The 18,672-nt window shown below is 46.3% G+C and overlaps 2 protein-coding genes across 2 annotated transcripts; both read left to right on the forward strand.

Annotated features, from left to right (window-relative positions):
* Positions 1-6,614: 6,614 nt before the first annotated feature.
* Positions 6,615-10,212, forward strand: LOC147180140 (uncharacterized). Its single transcript, XM_086067022.1, has 5 exons — positions 6,615-8,049; positions 8,127-8,180; positions 8,269-8,319; positions 8,394-8,426; positions 8,512-10,212. The coding sequence occupies exons 1-5, from the start codon at positions 7,791-7,793 to the stop codon at positions 9,039-9,041; spliced, it is 927 nt and encodes a 308-aa protein (XP_085923148.1). The 5' UTR covers positions 6,615-7,790; the 3' UTR covers positions 9,042-10,212.
* Positions 10,213-12,670: 2,458 nt separating this feature from the next.
* On the forward strand, positions 12,671-18,315 carry LOC147180141 (uncharacterized). Its single transcript, XM_086067113.1, has 5 exons — positions 12,671-12,679; positions 12,822-14,012; positions 14,840-15,098; positions 16,800-16,927; positions 18,271-18,315. Exons 1-5 carry the CDS (start codon positions 12,671-12,673, stop codon positions 18,313-18,315), a joined length of 1,632 nt encoding a protein of 543 aa, XP_085923239.1.
* Positions 18,316-18,672: the final 357 nt, after the last annotated feature.

Here is an 18,672-nt window from a genome sequence, read left to right on the forward strand (position 1 = left end):
GAACGGACCCGCAGGAAGGTGGCAGCACCCCACCAGGAACGGACCCGCAGGAAGGTGGCAGCACCCCACCAGGACCGGACCCGCTGGAGGGTGGCAGGACCGGACCCGCTGGAGGGTGGCAGCACCCCACCAGCACCGGAACCGCAGGTGGGTGGCAGTACCCCACCAGGACTGGACCCGCAGGAGGGTGGTAGCACCCCAGCAGGATCGAACCGACGAGTGCAACCTATGCGTAGTGTGAGAAACCGCAAAAAAAAAGATCAGTAGGTACCTGAATGTAGCAGAGGAAAAGTTTCTTCTTAACATTCTTTAACCAATTACAAATAAAAAGAATGCTGCTTCAAAACTACTCACAATTACAATTTAGGTTGAAAGTTACTGATATTGATGAAAGGGAAAGAGGACATGGATGAAAACCCCCTCCACCAGTAAACCCTCTACGACAACAAAACACTGTCAGTGGGGAAAAAAGTGCTGGTAAAAGCTGAAGCGTTGACTCAAAGTCTTGGTCACTCTCATCAGTTTTGTCACGAAATGGTGCGCGTAGGAGAGGGTGGACCCGAAGGCGAGGAGACACATCAGGGAGACAGAAATTGTTGAACTAAAGGAGAAAGTTTATTGGAACAAGTGGGGACGGGTGAGATGACAGGGAGACAGACAGGTGGTCGCCATGACTGGACAGAGAGAGGTGGGCTGACTTGGCAAAACTTGGGAAGCTTGGCTGGACGTTGAGAACTTTGCAGGACCGTGGAGAACTTAACTGTGACAAAGACGACTAGACTAAGATGTAGACATCCGATTGATCCGATCTCATTTTCTTTCTGCAGACATTCACCGGTTTGGCTTTATTGCATTCCTGTTGGGTTCCAATGTCTACATGTTCCTATCCTGCCTCCTGACCTGGCAGGTAAATTCAACTCAAGTTGTATGTATTTTGATGTTCTCATTAGATGGATTGGTATTGACACCCGTGTCAATCCTCCATATTGAGAAGCTTTGTGCTTCTTCAGCGCTAATGATCCAACACATTGTGTCTGTGGCAGATGCCACAGGCGCGTTGCCAGGTTTGCTTCAAGATGGCCATGTTTGCGCTGCATGCAGTGTTTACGGTGCTCGTGGCATACAGCGACTCTCTGGCGAGTGGTGAGTCTTCGTAACTTGATCTCTTTCAATGTCTTGAGCCAAGTGAATAACCTTGGCTTGGACACATTCTCTATACTGATGTGATTAGATGTACAGTGGAAGCTCTAAAGTGTGCTGTGATGCCCCTTGACTTCCAAGTAGGCTTTCACTTCAACACACATTTCACTGCTTCCAATGACAAATGAGGCAAAAAAGCAGAAAAAATAAATAAGCATGTGATTCATTCGGTCCAAATATTGACGCTGTGTCTTCTTCTGTTGTCAGCCTACAACCCGCTGGAGGGTGGCAGCACTCCACCAGCACCGGACCCACAGGTGGGTGGCAGTACCCCACCAGGACTGGACCCGCAGGAGGGTGGTAGCACCCCAGCAGGATCGAACCGACGAGTGCAACCTATGCGTAGTGTGAGAAACCGCAAAAAAAAAGATCAGTAGGTACCTGAATGTACCAGGAACGGACCCGCAGGAAGGTGGCAGCACCCCACCAGGAACGGACCCGCAGGAAGGTGGCAGCACCCCACCAGGACCGGACCCGCTGGAGGGTGGCAGGACCGGACCTTCTGGAGGGTGGCAGCACCCCACCAGCACCGGAACCGCAGGTGGGTGGCAGTACCCCACCAGGACTGGACCCGCAGGAGGGTGGTAGCACCCCAGCAGGATCGAACCGACGAGTGCAACCTATGCGTAGTGTGAGAAACCGCAAAAAAAAAGATCAGTAGGTACCTGAATGTAGCAGAGGAAAAGTTTCTTCTTAACATTCTTTAACCAATTACAAATAAAAAGAATGCTGCTTCAAAACTACTCACAATTACAATTTAGGTTGAAAGTTACTGATATTGATGAAAGGGAAAGAGGACATGGATGAAAACCCCCTCCACCAGTAAACCCTCTACGACAACAAAACACTGTCAGTGGGGAAAAAAGTGCTGGTAAAAGCTGAAGCGTTGACTCAAAGTCTTGGTCACTCTCATCAGTTTTGTCACGAAATGGTGCGCGTAGGAGAGGGTGGACCCGAAGGCGAGGAGACACATCAGGGAGACAGAAATTGTTGAACTAAAGGAGAAAGTTTATTGGAACAAGTGGGGACGGGTGAGATGACAGGGAGACAGACAGGTCGCCATGACTGGACAGAGAGAGGTGGGCTGACTTGGCAAAACTTGGGAAGCTTGGCTGGACGTTGAGAACTTTGCAGGACCGTGGAGAACTTAACTGTGACAAAGACGACTAGACTAAGATGTAGACATCCGATTGATCCGATCTCATTTTCTTTCTGCAGACATTCACCGGTTTGGCTTTATTGCATTCCTGTTGGGTTCCAATGTCTACATGTTCCTATCCTGCCTCCTGACCTGGCAGGTAAATTCAACTCAAGTTGTATGTATTTTGATGTTCTCATTAGATGGATTGGTATTGACACCCGTGTCAATCCTCCATATTGAGAAGCTTTGTGCTTCTTCAGTGCTAATGATCCAACACATTGTGTCTGTGGCAGATGCCACAGGCGCGTTGCCAGGTTTGCTTCAAGATGGCCATGTTTGCGCTGCATGCAGTGTTTACGGTGCTCGTGGCATACAGCGACTCTCTGGCGAGTGGTGAGTCTTCGTAACTTGATCTCTTTCAATGTCTTGAGCCAAGTGAATAACCTTGGCTTGGACACATTCTCTATACTGATGTGATTAGATGTACAGTGGAAGCTCTAAAGTGTGCTGTGATGCCCCTTGACTTCCAAGTAGGCTTTCACTTCAACACACATTTCACTGCTTCCAATGACAAACGAGGCAAAAAAGCAGAAAAAATAAATAAGCATGTGATTCATTCGGTCCAAATATTGACGCTGTGTCTTCTTCTGTTGTCAGCCTACAACCCGCTGGAGGGTGGCAGCACTCCACCAGCACCGGACCCACAGGTGGGTGGCAGTACCCCACCAGGACTGGACCCGCAGGAGGGTGGTAGCACCCCAGCAGGATCGAACCGACGAGTGCAACCTATGCGTAGTGTGAGAAACCGCAAAAAAAAAGATCAGTAGGTACCTGAATGTACCAGGAACGGACCCGCAGGAAGGTGGCAGCACCCCACCAGGAACGGACCCGCAGGAAGGTGGCAGCACCCCACCAGGACCGGACCCGCTGGAGGGTGGCAGGACCGGACCCGCTGGAGGGTGGCAGCACCCCACCAGCACCGGAACCGCAGGTGGGTGGCAGTACCCCACCAGGACTGGACCCGCAGGAGGGTGGTAGCACCCCAGCAGGATCGAACCGACGAGTGCAACCTATGCGTAGTGTGAGAAACCGCAAAAAAAAAGATCAGTAGGTACCTGAATGTAGCAGAGGAAAAGTTTCTTCTTAACATTCTTTAACCAATTACAAATAAAAAGAATGCTGCTTCAAAACTACTCACAATTACAATTTAGGTTGAAAGTTACTGATATTGATGAAAGGGAAAGAGGACATGGATGAAAACCCCCTCCACCAGTAAACCCTCTACGACAACAAAACACTGTCAGTGGGGAAAAAAGTGCTGGTAAAAGCTGAAGCGTTGACTCAAAGTCTTGGTCACTCTCATCAGTTTTGTCACGAAATGGTGCGCGTAGGAGAGGGTGGACCCGAAGGCGAGGAGACACATCAGGGAGACAGAAATTGTTGAACTAAAGGAGAAAGTTTATTGGAACAAGTGGGGACGGGTGAGATGACAGGGAGACAGACAGGTCGCCATGACTGGACAGAGAGAGGTGGGCTGACTTGGCAAAACTTGGGAAGCTTGGCTGGACGTTGAGAACTTTGCAGGACCGTGGAGAACTTAACTGTGACAAAGACGACTAGACTAAGATGTAGACATCCGATTGATCCGATCTCATTTTCTTTCTGCAGACATTCACCGGTTTGGCTTTATTGCATTCCTGTTGGGTTCCAATGTCTACATGTTCCTATCCTGCCTCCTGACCTGGCAGGTAAATTCAACTCAAGTTGTATGTATTTTGATGTTCTCATTAGATGGATTGGTATTGACACCCGTGTCAATCCTCCATATTGAGAAGCTTTGTGCTTCTTCAGTGCTAATGATCCAACACATTGTGTCTGTGGCAGATGCCACAGGCGCGTTGCCAGGTTTGCTTCAAGATGGCCATGTTTGCGCTGCATGCAGTGTTTACGGTGCTCGTGGCATACAGCGACTCTCTGGCGAGTGGTGAGTCTTCGTAACTTGATCTCTTTCAATGTCTTGAGCCAAGTGAATAACCTTGGCTTGGACACATTCTCTATACTGATGTGATTAGATGTACAGTGGAAGCTCTAAAGTGTGCTGTGATGCCCCTTGACTTCCAAGTAGGCTTTCACTTCAACACACATTTCACTGCTTCCAATGACAAACGAGGCAAAAAAGCAGAAAAAATAAATAAGCATGTGATTCATTCGGTCCAAATATTGACGCTGTGTCTTCTTCTGTTGTCAGCCTACAACCCGCTGGAGGGTGGCAGCACTCCACCAGCACCGGACCCACAGGTGGGTGGCAGTACCCCACCAGGACTGGACCCGCAGGAGGGTGGTAGCACCCCAGCAGGATCGAACCGACGAGTGCAACCTATGCGTAGTGTGAGAAACCGCAAAAAAAAAGATCAGTAGGTACCTGAATGTACCAGGAACGGACCCGCAGGAAGGTGGCAGCACCCCGCCAGGAACGGACCCGCAGGAAGGTGGCAGCACCCAGCCAGGACCGGACCCGCTGGAGGGTGGCAGGACCGGACCCGCTGGAGGGTGGCAGCACCCCACCAGCACCGGAACCGCAGGTGGGTGGCAGTACCCCACCAGGACTGGACCCGCAGGAGGGTGGTAGCACCCCAGCAGGATCGAACCGACGAGTGCAACCTATGCGTAGTGTGAGAAACCGCAAAAAAAAAGATCAGTAGGTACCTGAATGTAGCAGAGGAAAAGTTTCTTCTTAACATTCTTTAACCAATTACAAATAAAAAGAATGCTGCTTCAAAACTACTCACAATTACAATTTAGGTTGAAAGTTACTGATATTGATGAAAGGGAAAGAGGACATGGATGAAAACCCCCTCCACCAGTAAACCCTCTACGACAACAAAACACTGTCAGTGGGGAAAAAAGTGCTGGTAAAAGCTGAAGCGTTGACTCAAAGTTTTGGTCACTCTCATCAGTTTTGTCACGAAATGGTGCGCGTAGGAGAGGGTGGACCCGAAGGCGAGGAGACACATCAGGGAGACAGAAATTGTTGAACTAAAGGAGAAAGTTTATTGGAACAAGTGGGGACGGGTGAGATGACAGGGAGACAGACAGGTGGTCGCCATGACTGGACAGAGAGAGGTGGGCTGACTTGGCAAAACTTGGGAAGCTTGGCTGGACGTTGAGAACTTTGCAGGACCGTGGAGAACTTAACTGTGACAAAGACGACTAGACTAAGATGTAGACATCCGATTGATCCGATCTCATTTTCTTTCTGCAGACATTCACCGGTTTGGCTTTATTGCATTCCTGTTGGGTTCCAATGTCTACATGTTCCTATCCTGCCTCCTGACCTGGCAGGTAAATTCAACTCAAGTTGTATGTATTTTGATGTTCTCATTAGATGGATTGGTATTGACACCCGTGTCAATCCTCCATATTGAGAAGCTTTGTGCTTCTTCAGTGCTAATGATCCAACACATTGTGTCTGTGGCAGATGCCACAGGCGCGTTGCCAGGTTTGCTTCAAGATGGCCATGTTTGCGCTGCATGCAGTGTTTACGGTGCTCGTGGCATACAGCGACTCTCTGGCGAGTGGTGAGTCTTCGTAACTTGATCTCTTTCAATGTCTTGAGCCAAGTGAATAACCTTGGCTTGGACACATTCTCTATACTGATGTGATTAGATGTACAGTGGAAGCTCTAAAGTGTGCTGTGATGCCCCTTGACTTCCAAGTAGGCTTTCACTTCAACACACATTTCACTGCTTCCAATGACAAACGAGGCAAAAAAGCAGAAAAAATAAATAAGCATGTGATTCATTCGGTCCAAATATTGACGCTGTGTCTTCTTCTGTTGTCAGCCTACAACATGTTCTCCTACATGAAAAGATATCTGGTGGGGCAAATGTTCCACTCTACATCCTACATAGAGTTGACCGGGACAGTTGTTTTTGGGTGGGAAGAGAAGAACTCAGGACCGGACCCGCAGGTGGGTGGCAGCACCCCACCAGGAACGGACCCGCAGGTGGGTGGCAGCACCCCACCAGGACTGGACCCGCAGGAGGGTGGCAGCACCCCAGCAGGACTGGACCCGCAGGAGGGGTGGCAGCACCCCACCAGGACTGGACCCGCAGGAGGGTGGCAGCACCCCAGCAGGATCGAACCGACGAGTGCAACCTATGCGTAGTGTGAGAAACCGCAAAAAAAAAGATCAGTAGGTACCTGAATGTAGCAGAGGAAAAGTTTCTTCTTAACATTCTTTGACCAATTACAAATAAAAAGAATGCTGCTTCAAAACTACTCACAATTACAATTTAGGTTGAAAGTTACTGATATTGATGAAAGGGAAAGAGGACATGGATGAAAACCCCCTCCACCAGTCAACCCTCTACGACAACAAAACACACAAGTGAAAGCCAACATCCAGCAATTTTTTTTAAAAATGTCTTTCTTGTGCGTGGGGGGAAAAAAATTGATAATTTGAGTTTTCTTCAATATTCATTTTGTATCCAGACAGACATTCAAATGTTCCCATCAGCTCCGCCAATTCAATAAGTTTGGTTAGTTAGTTAGTTAATTTGCTCAAAACAATCAGTGATTAAGAACAAAAATATACTTGGAAAAAGACCAAAAGGTGTCGACCCAAGCCAAAGCTTATACTGCCTACCCTTTTCACATAATACAACATCAAACTAACAAAATGATCACAAGTTCATACATTCACATCCTGCGCATACACACAGGCGAGCGCGTCAATGAATATCGAGCATCGTCAATTCGGAATAGAATGCCCATCTGCTGCCATTGACGGACTGACGGAAAGTCAAGTCAAGTCAAGTCATCTTTATTTATATAACGCTTTCAAACAGCTTCAGCTGTCACAAAGTGTGACGGAATGCCCACTTGGGCTGCATGGAACTCCATGCGTTAGGCGTTACCAACAACTAGCTGTAGAAACGGCGCACTGCATACTACCATTGTTTGTGAGACCAGTTACTGTCATGCGTTCATGAGATAAAATTCTAACATGAAATATTATATAGATATATTATATTTAAAATACAAGCAGCAACATTTCCAAGTAAAATGCAGGGTTTATAATTGTGAAGAAGAGTCATTGTGCTTTTTAGACGTGGTTTCAATTTCAATGCAGTCTGTCCAAAATTAGGGCCTGTACACTTCGAGTACGCTCTGTTGAATGAAAACAAAGGCACCTACGAAAAATAATGTCATTTCCATCAGATGCCATGGGTTTTTTCCCTCTTACTGTTCCTCAGTGATGCCGCCGCATTCCTCAGGTGTCATAACTCCCAGCAGGCCTCGCTCGCCGGCCTTTTCCCACACCTCCCTGCTCACCTGACCCGCCTCCTCCCACTCCTTGTGATGCGGCACGACCTCGGCTTGGTAGAATCGGCGCACACTTTGCCTGAAGAGGTCACGGTCCTCGTTGAAAATTCGGCGAGTCCCAATGTCCATCAGGGTCTTCGCTTTGGATGTCTCTGGACGAGAGGAGGGGGCTTGTTGCTCACGTTCCTGGGCATCGTTGTGCTGCAATCTGGATACAAGTATGCAGTATTGCAAATTAAAGTCCACTTCTGCACAGGCGGACGTTGAATCGGACGATGAAGAGTACCCTGATTCCGATGGATATTCTTCGGAGGAGTGGGTACAGTCTGATCTCAGAGACACTGATTCGGACAGTATTTCATCCTCAGAAGACTGTGGAGGTAAGCGCAAACTTGCTATGAGATACTTTTCCGGCACGCTGCTAGCACCTCGTGTAACGTGAATGTACAATTCATAGATCGTGGATCGTGCTCACAGCGACGTCCCACTGCAGTTTCTACGACAAAGAGAGGTATAAAAAAAAAAGTGTTTTCAATTCACCGCAACAACAAAAGAAAACAGTCTTTCGATATTATTGTAATTGTATATATTTCTTTCAGCTGTAACTCACAGGGCTCAAGTTGACCCTTCTCACAGTGAGCAGAATAAAGGTAAAAAAAAAAAAAGATTCTCCAACACAGCACGAGTAAAATATTTGATCTTAAATGTCTTCTATAATTTACAGAATGTACATCAACCAATGGATCCAAGAAAAAAGGTAAACATATATATTTATATATATATATAATGCATCACACTGATCTAAAATGAATATTATATGATATTGAAATGTATATTTGCAGATCCCAAAAATTCTGGCTGGCATGAAGCAGACTGGCAGCCAACCACATTCCCCTTTACTGAAAAACCAGGACCAAGGGGTGCCGCAGCAGAGCTGAATTCGACCCTGCCAGCTGACTTCCTGCAGCTGTTGATCACGAACGAACTTCTCCAGCACATTGCTGACCAGACAAACCTGTATGCACGTCAGTCTATCCAGAAGCAGACTGAAAGTCTGCCACACCGTAGGAGTCGTGCTTGGAAGCCAGTGTCTGTGTCCGAACTAAAAACTTTGTTTGCACTCCAATTTCTTACTGGGTATATAAACAAGCCCAGTATAGATATGTATTGGACTCAAGACGAAATAGAAACTACACCATTTTTCAGTCGCGCGATGCCTCGAAACCGCTTACAGCTCATCTGGAGTTTCCTTCATTTGAACAACGAGAGACACAGTTCAGACGACAAACTATTAAAAAATCCGTCCTGTTTTCAATCACATTGTCCAGAAATTCAAAGAACTGTTCCAACCCGGGAGGAATGTTTGTATTGATGAGTGAATGATGAATTTTCAGGGACGTCTTTCATTCAAAGTATACAACCCCCAAAAACCGATCAAATATGGGATCAAGTCATACATCCTGTGTGACTCCCAAACGGGGTATTGCTTCAATATGCAACCCTATGTCGGTACCAGTTGTTCTCTGCCTGATACAGTTTTCAATTTACGAGATCGTCTGCCAGGAAATGGGTACACACTCTTTATGGACAATTTTTATAATTCAATCGGCTTGTGTGAACGTCTCCTGGCAGCACGTATCAATGTATGTGGAACACTGAGGAAGAACAGGTGAACCCAGTGAGATCACTTCCCTAACAAACACTGGCCTTGGGGTGGGGGGGGGGAACTGGTAAGACACAACACAAATGTTTTGGTTGTGGCATGGCAGGACAAACGTTTATTGAGGATGGTGACTACTTTTCACAAAGATGAAATGCGGACAGTGGATGTGTGGCGGAAGGCACAAAAAAAAGAGTGCCTTTCCCAAAACCAGTGTGTGTTCTGGACTACAATTCCACGATGAATGGAGTGTATAAGATGGATCAAAAACATCTCTTACCACCCATTCACGCGGAAAACATTGAAATGGCACAAAAAAATTGTTGCATATCTTTTTCAAATATGCATGTTCAATGCATATATCCTGCACAAAGCTAAAAATCCTGGGAAGTGTCAACACTTTTTGGAGTTTATCCAGCAGGTGGTGAGAGGGTGGCTGTTACCACAAGACCAGTTGGAGGACGTTGTTGCAAGTATAGAAACGGAAGGACATGAGGAAGCCAGACATAACACCAGGTCACCGTATAATGATCTGAAAGTAGACTTGATGGCAACATGGCCAAACACACACTGCAGTATATACCTGCTACTCCCCGGAAAAAAAAGCCGGCAAGAAAGTGTAGGGTCTGCACGCGAAGGGGCATTTGCAGTGAAACAAATCTGTGGTGCAAATCCTGTTGCGTCCCCTTGCACCCAGGGGAGTGTAACACTATATACCACACAAAAAAAAAAAAGTGTAGTTGAAACATCCACACAATTGTAAATAGTAACGCATACACACACATGCACAGTTGCACACATTTGTAAATAGTTTGCCAAATTGTTTTGTCAAATTGTTACACTGTTGAATGTTGAATGTAAATAAACTGTTATTTTGCTATCAAAAAAACACTGTTTCATTGTTGGTAGTAGTGTTTTATAGAAGTAAAGCACTATTTAGGTGTTTGTGGCATCATTCATGGACAAAAAGAAGTGTCAAATTCACTAGAGTGCATGAAATAATATCGTTTCACGAAAAGCTTGATTTCTCCGTATTTTGGTCCAAAACAGAGCATTTGGATGAAACTAACCTATTTTCTATTGTTGATTGCTGAAAAACGGAATAAGGTAGAAACAAACTTTTTTTTCTGATGAAAGATGAGATGGTAGTATGTGTGTTTCCATAGTCCAAACACAAAATTTTCTGTGGACCTTGAAAGATCAGTCAAAATGCTTAAATCGGCTGGCACCCACAGCATCCCTTTTCTGAAAACAGTCAAAGAGTTAAGCGAGGAGAAGTCGGACTTTCCCGGCTATCTTTCCCATGTTGTTTCAACCTGCTCTAATTTGGTCATTTCTCATCCGATTAAAAAAATGAGAACACGCTCGCGTTCCCCAAACCCTTGCCGTTCTAACGGGCCATTTCTGGAATCTGCATCTTCAACCGTTAAATCGTAAGAGGCTTTTGTTCGAGGTGTGCTTGTGTGCGTGATGTCTCTCTCCAACGTGTTAGTCCAATGCGTGTGCGTGAATGTGCCAGTTTCTTAAAGCGACAGTAATATACTTTTAGTTGATTATGGTTAACATCCACATTTCTTGACCGATTCCAATCGTTTGAATTTTAAACTGTTCAGCTCGTTTACATTTTTTAAATACATTTTTAAAAAAGCACAACATTATTATATATATTTTTTTATTTTAAAGAAATGGAATGGACTGTGTTAGATTATTAACATTGTTTTTCTGTTTCAATTTATATTTTAATCGTTTTTGATATTAGTTAGAGCTGTGTAATAATAAGACAACAGTTAATTCATTTGTTTGCCAATCTATAGTCCTTTGTTCTTCTCTCTGGGAAAGAAATGTCTAGTAAGGTTTCTGAGTTATCTAAATGAGGGGATGTTTGAAAGTGCAAGCAGAGGTCTGTCCATAAATTTCCTGGTGCAAGAAGGTGCCGGGAACCAATTGTTTACCCACATCTGGAGTGGACTGAGATAGGAACGGTGTAGGATTCTAAGTTGTGTATTTCACTCTGACAGGGCAAGATGACAGGGGGGGAGTATTTTTTCTAAACACTGTTTTTGTATAAGAGCAGAGAGCGAGAGCGAGAGGGACACTTTGCGGTCACTGCTGATTGAGCAAGGATCCAAAGTGGCTTCGGAAATTTCTGAATAAAAGCTGGCAAGAAACTTCTTCATGAGATCTCAACTTTGAGTTTTATTTTGAACACGCAGGAAATCAAAAAATGATTTCTAACAACTGCTATTTAAATAGTGCTTTTTTATCTATACTGCCTGGTCTCTCACTTCTGCATAGCAACTGCCTCAGCCAATCATCTCTCTCACTGTTGAGCTCAACTCACCCCCTTTTTTCTATGTGTACTCAAGGCTTGGCCTATGTACGACTACTACTATTGCAAATACTATTACTACTACTACTATCTTGGACCAATTGATTAAGTACGCCCAGGATTCTCGCCACTCCGCTGGCCCAGGGCGGCGGCCATCTTAGCCAATTAAATAGGTACGCCAAGGAGTCTCTCCCCCTCGCAAAACCAGGTCGGCGGCCATCTTTGCCATTTGACTACTACTAAAATTACTACAAGTACTACTATTACTACTACGAGTACAAGTACTACTACTTCTACTACTTAATACGACTACTACTTACTACTACTACTACAAGTACTTGCTACTACTAAAAGTCCTACTATTATACTACTACTACTATTGCTACAAGTATTGCGTCTTTCCACCTTGCAAGAGTCAGCAGTCCCATTCAAAATTTCCGCGGAAATGTTTCTTGTTTTGACTGCAAAACTCATTCAATATAATTTTATATTTAGTAAAAAAAAAATGCATGTAGTCTAGTAACCCGCCTACCGCCTGACGCTAGCTGGGATAGACTCCGCGACCCTTGTGAGGACTAAGCGGTTAAGAAAATGGATGGATGGATATGTAGATATATACACGGGCACAGGCGTTTCAGCAAGCTAAGGATGCCCTCGCGAGCGCGGCCCTCCTCGTCCATCCGATCTCCACTGCGCAGGTGGCCTTGACTACAGATGCGTCCGATATAGCTGTAGGGGGAGTGGCAACTCGTGGCGAATGTGTGGCAGCCCCTTGCGTTTTTTAGTCGTAAGTTGCGGGATAACGAACGCAAGTATAGCGTTTTTGACAGGGAGTTGCTGGCGCTGTATCTCGCGACGCGACATTTTCGTTTCCTTCTTGAAGGGCGCCGTTTCAAGGCTTATGTGGATCATAAGCCGCTTACGTTTGCGATGTCAAAGGTTACTGAACAGTGGTCGGCCCGCCAGCAGCGCCACTTGGCGGCCATTTCCGAATTCACGACAGACGTTCGGCATGTGGCCGGTAAGTGTAACCCTGTGGCTGATTGTTTATCGCGCGCGATTGTATGTCCAGTCCAGCTCGGGGTTAATTTTTCCGAGATGGCTGCCGAACAGTCCGACGACCCTGACATCCGCAACCTCAAAGCGGCAGGTACGGCTCTTAGGCTCTTAGGTACGGCCGCCCCCGGCCTGTGGTTCCTTTGGGATGGCGTCGGAGAATTTTTGACTCTATCCACTCCCTCTCACACCCTGGCGTTCGTGCGTCGGTCAAGCTGGTTGGTGCCAAGTTTGTCTGGCCTGGACTGCGTAGGGATGTCAGGGAGTGGGCGGCGGCGTGCGTGGCTTATCAGCGTGCCAAAGTTCACCGGCACACCGGGGCGGACCTCGAACCTTTTCCGATTCCAGCTAGGCGTTTCGACCACGTGCACGTTGATCTGGTAGGCCCCCTCCGTCCGTCGCAGGGTTTTACGCATCTGCTCACTATGGTAGATCGGACCACGAGGTGGCCGGAAGCTGTCCCCCTGTCCTCCACAACTTCGATGGACGTAGCCCGCGCGTTCCTGTCGTCTTGGGTCGCGCGTTTTGGCACGCCGTCCGATATCACCTCGGATAGGGGGCCCCAGTTTGTGTCGGGACTTTGGTCTGCCTTAGCGGAGTCCTTGGGTGTGCAGGTACACCGCACTACTGCCTACCACCCACAGGCTAACGGGTTGTGTGAACGTTTTCACCGGTCGCTTAAAGCTGCGCTGCGGGCTGCGCTTTCCGACGGTAACTGGGTCGATTGTCTTCCTTGGGTTTTGCTCGGGTTGTGTTCGGCTCCGAAAGAGGATCTTAACGCCGCCCCGGCCGAGTTGGTGTTCGGTCAGCCTCTTCGCGTCCCGGGTGAATTTCTGCCCGAAGGTCCTGACGCGCGGCCCTTTCTGTCGGGGATGCCCCTGACTCCTGCACCGGTTCACCACTGTGTTCCTAAGGTTTTTGTACCATCGACACTTATGTCTGCCCGTTTTGTTTTTGTGCGCCACGATACCCACCGGTCGCCCCTCATGCCACCGTATGACGGCCCGTTTCGGGTGCTTGAGCATGGGGTTAAATATTTTGTGCTTGATATGGGTGGGCGTAGGGAGTCTGTTTCGTTGGATAGGCTCAAACCAGCTCATTTGGTTGTCGGCGATGTGCTGTTGCCAGCTTGGGTCCCTCGCCGCGGTCGTCCTCCGAAACCCCCAGCCTCGTTTCCGCACGATGATGTTGAGTGTTCTCCTGCTCCTTTTTCGCCTGCCTCCACTGCTCAACAGGTTTCACCTGCTCCACCGGGAGATGGGCTGCGTAGTCGATGTGGCAGGCTGGTGAAGCCCCCTGTGAGGTTTTCCTTTTGAGTGCTCTTCTGGGTGTTCGGGGGGGGTGGGGGGGGATGTGTGGTGGACTTTAGGACCATGCCTCTTACCCAGTAGGCATACAGCAGGGGGTGTGTTTTATATGAATGTTTGTTGGCGCAATATTCGCGATTTCTATTGTTGGCAGTTGATGAATAAAGACGTGTTTCCAGTCAGTCGTATACGCTCCTTACTACTGCCACAATGCTGGGTCTTAAAGTGAACTACCAGACTGTGGCAATATGCATGCATTTACTTTTTATGATCTGCTTCATCCTCAACTATGCGCTTGCTGTGGCATACGACAAGGAGGTCTTCATTGTGAAATGTAATGTAAGTACTTCAAAATGCCAAAGTAGTCACACTCTGTACAAATTGGATATACACACACTGGCTGTCCGTGGGGGGAAAAGTGCTGGTAAAAGCTGAAGTAACTGAACTAAAGGAGAAAGTTTATTGGAACAAGTGGGGACGGGTGAGATGACAGGGAGACAGACAGGTCGCCATGACTGGACAGAGAGAGGTGGGCTGACTTGGCAAAACTTGGGAAGCTTGGCTGGACGTTGAGAACTTTGCAGGACCGTGGAGAACTTAACTGTGACAAAGACGACTAGACTAAGATGTAGACTATGGCTGTTTTAATTGCACAGGACTTTGAGTTGCATTTTATGTATAAAAAGTGCCATATAAAAAAAGTTTGATTTGATATGAAATCTACTCATGTACAGTAATGACATATTTGTACTTATTTACATCCTACTACTCCTTCTGTTCGACTCAACTGTAAGATGTTGATGTGTGTGTGTGTGTAGGGCAAAAACATGACCATTAGCTTTCCAACCACCAGTGCAGCCGCCTCTTTTAAGCCAGGGGGGCACATTTTCTTGGCCGGCCTTACCTTCTTGTTTGCCCTGCGAGCACTGGTGGCGTACAAATATCGGGATCTGTACTACAAGCAGTTTGGCACCACGTCCAAATGGTACTCAGTGGCTTCCTTTGCGTGTTACGCCAACTTGGTGGAGCTCAGCGGCCTGTTCATCCTTGCCCTTGTGACATTAGAGGCTGGTCCAGGTGAGTATAAAAACTTTTTTAATAATAATAATAATAATGATAATAATAATAATAATAATAATGCATGAGTTTTATATAGTGCTTTTCTGAACACTCAAAGATGCTTCTCACACACACACACGGTGCTATCTTTGTGGGGACAGCTCATTGACATAATGCATTTCCTAGCCCCTTCCCCTAACCGTAAAAAATTCCTTACCCTAACCTTAACCATAACTTAATTCAAACCTAAACTCTAAAACCAAGTCTTGACCCTCAAAAAGAGGTCTGAACTTGTGGGGACCACCAAAACGTACAATCATTCTAGCAAAGCAAGTTGTGAATATTGCTGTTTGCGGGGAATAAAAGGTACAATCATTCGAGCAAAACACAGGTGACGATTACTGTTTGCGGGGAATAAAACGTACGATTATTCTAGCACAATATAAAAATGTTGATTGCTGTTTGCGGGGAATAAAAGGCAGTTATTCTAGCAAAGCATATCAGTTTCTGTGTATTCATTGTTGCCGCCGACCACTCACGATCCTGCATAAAAATATAAAGGTGAAGTAGTGTTTTCCACAAAACAGACGCATACAAAAAGCGTTACACCCTTAGTGTCTACTAACGCTGTCTGCATGTCCTGCTCATGATGACATCAACACATTTTGGCCGTCGAGAAGTGGACACGTAGTCGCTTGTGGACTGTGACGTCGCCGCCCCGGCTCAGTCGCCAGTCACGCGTACGCCTCCGTAAATGCCTTCTTTAGCCTGATTGATACTACTGCGTTTTCTCTTGCATTAATGACCGCTGCACATCGCGTGATTGACTATGCCGAGAAGAGCGCCGAAGCTCGCGGCCAGGTGCTGCGCGCATGTCACCAATTCTTGTATGCTGTAGATGGCAGGGCGTAACATCATCCGTGAGTTGTCCGGTCCGCTTAGTGACATGCTGTGATGGCGTACACTGCAACGTATAACAAGTTAACAACCTCTGAGCAGTCGAGCCCAAAGTTATCTGTCAACGAATGCATCGCCATGCCCGTTCAGTTTCTAAGTGGGTTGAAAAGATGATGATAAGAACATGTCGGAACTGTATAAAATGTTGATCCGATCTCATTTTCTTTCTGCAGACATTCACCGGTTTGGCTTTATTGCATTCCTGTTGGGTTCCAATGTCTACATGTTCCTATCCTGCCTCCTGACCTGGCAGGTAAATTCAACTCAAGTTGTATGTATTTTGATGTTCTCATTAGATGGATTGGTATTGACACCCGTGTCAATCCTCCATATTGAGAAGCTTTGTGCTTCTTCAGTGCTAATGATCCAACACATTGTTTCTGTGGCAGATGCCACAGGCGCGTTGCCAGGTTTGCTTCAAGATGGCCATGTTTGCGCTGCATGCAGTGTTTACGGTGCTCGTGGCATACAGCGACTCTCTGGCGAGTGGTGAGTCTTCGTAACTTGATCTCTTTCAATGTCTTGAGCCAAGTGAATAACCTTGGCTTGGGTATGTTGGACACATTCTCTATACTGATGTGATTAGATGTACAGTGGAAGCTCTAAAGTGTGCTGTGATGCCCCTTGACTTCCAAGTAGGCTTTCACTTCAACACACATTTCACTGCTTCCAATGACAAACGAGGCAAAAAAGCAGAAAAAATAAATAAGCATGTGATTCATTCGGTCCAAATATTGACGCTGTGTCTTCTTCTGTTGTCAGCCTACAACATGTTCTCCTACATGAAAAGATATCTGGTGGGGCAAATGTTCCACTCTACATCCTACATAGAGTTGACCGGGACAGTTGTTTTTGGGTGGGAAGAGAAGAACTCAGGACCGGACCCGCAGGTGGGTTGGCAGCACCCCACCAGGAACGGACCCGCAGGTGGGTGGCAGCACCCCACCAGGACTGGACCCGCAGGAGGGTGGCAGCACCCCAGCAGGACTGGACCCGCAGGAGGGGTGGCAGCACCCCACCAGGACTGGACCCGCAGGAGGGTGGCAGCACCCCAGCAGGATCGAACCGACGAGTGCAACCTATGCGTAGTGTGAGAAACCGCAAAAAAAAAGATCAGTAGGTACCTGAATGTAGCAGAGGAAAAGTTTCTTCTTAACATTCTTTGACCAATTACAAATAAAAAGAATGCTGCTTCAAAACTACTCACAATTACAATTTAGGTTGAAAGTTACTGATATTGATGAAAGGGAAAGAGGACATGGATGAAAACCCCCTCCACCAGTCAACCCTCTACGACAACAAAACACACAAGTGAAAGCCAACATCCAGCAATTTTTTTTAAAAATGTCTTTCTTGTGCGTGGGGGGAAAAAAATTGATAATTTGAGTTTTCTTCAATATTCATTTTGTATCCAGACAGACATTCAAATGTTCCCATCAGCTCCGCCAATTCAATAAGTTTGGTTAGTTAGTTAGTTAATTTGCTCAAAACAATCAGTGATTAAGAACAAAAATATACTTGGAAAAAGACCAAAAGGTGTCGACCCAAGCCAAAGCTTATACTGCCTACCCTTTTCACCTAATACAACATCAAACTAACAAAATGATCACAAGTTCATACATTCACATCCTGCGCATACACACAGGCGAGCGCGTCAATGAATATCGAGCATCGTCAATTCGGAATAGAATGCCCATCTGCTGCCATTGACGGACTGACGGAAAGTCAAGTCAAGTCATCTTTATTTTTATATAACGCTTTCAAACAGCTTCAGCTGTCACAAAGTGTGACGGAATGCCCACTTGGGCTGCATGGAACTCCATGCGTTAGGCGTTACCAACAACTAGCTGTAGAAACGGGCGCACTGCATACCATTGTTTGTGAGACCAGTTACTGTCATTCGTTCATGAGATAAAATTCTAACATGAAATATTATATAGATATATTATATTTAAAATACAAGCAGCAACATTTCCAAGTAAAATGCAGGGTTTATAATTGTGAAGAAGAGTCAATTCCCAAAAAAGTCCCCCAAAAAGTCCCATTGGAATGAATGGGAAACCGAAAATGATCAAATCAAATCAAGCACCTTTTTCCAAGACACGCTGCGCGCGCATACGTTAACCAGCCGATATGAATTTTAGCTCAATTTGTTGCAATTTTTCCCATCTTTAGCTCAGTGTCAAAAAAAAAATTAAGGAATGAAAGCTCTCCCCCCTGTGCGGGTTCAAAGACAGTGAGCGAAACGGAGACAGATAGCCTTCTAACATTGGTGTGACGGGAGACAAAACATCTATTTCCAAAACTCGTCACCATGGCCACAATCTTTGCTCACTAGACATCAAATTCGCACATTTTGTAGTCCCAAGGCTTTTCTTTCAGACAAACTCACTTTTATTTGGCTAAGGTGTCATTTAGTACCTTTTTTTTCACTTTAAGCGAGGAGAAGTCGGACTTTCCCGGATATCTTTCCCATGTTGTTTCAACCTGCTCTAATTTGGTCATTTTTCATCCGATTAAAAAAAAATGAGAACACGCTCGCGTTCCCCAAACCCTTGCCGTTCTAACGGGCCATTTCTGGAATCTGCATCTTCAACCGTTAAATCGTAAGAGGCTTTTGTTCGAGGTGTGCTTG

Source organism: Leptonotus elevatus, chromosome 2 (genome assembly GCF_054856555.1).
Source record: "Leptonotus elevatus isolate MCC_2025b chromosome 2, RoL_Lele_1.0, whole genome shotgun sequence".
NCBI classification, from domain to species: Eukaryota; Metazoa; Chordata; class Actinopteri; order Syngnathiformes; family Syngnathidae; genus Leptonotus; species Leptonotus elevatus.

Coding starts and splice junctions, on each gene's coding strand:
- LOC147180141 (XM_086067113.1), top strand. Junction 14,013..14,839: donor GCAGGCTGGTGAAGCCCCCT/GTGAGGTTTTCC, acceptor GTGTGTGTGTAG/GGCAAAAACATGACCATTAG. Junction 15,099..16,799: donor GACATTAGAGGCTGGTCCAG/GTGAGTATAAAA, acceptor TTCTGTTGTCAG/CCTACAACATGTTCTCCTAC.
- LOC147180140 (XM_086067022.1), top strand. CDS start 7,791: ATGTCCATCAGGGTCTTCGCTTTGGATGTCTCTGGACGAGAGGAGGGG. Junction 8,050..8,126: donor ATCCTCAGAAGACTGTGGAG/GTAAGCGCAAAC, acceptor TACAATTCATAG/ATCGTGGATCGTGCTCACAG. Junction 8,181..8,268: donor AGTTTCTACGACAAAGAGAG/GTATAAAAAAAA, acceptor TATTTCTTTCAG/CTGTAACTCACAGGGCTCAA.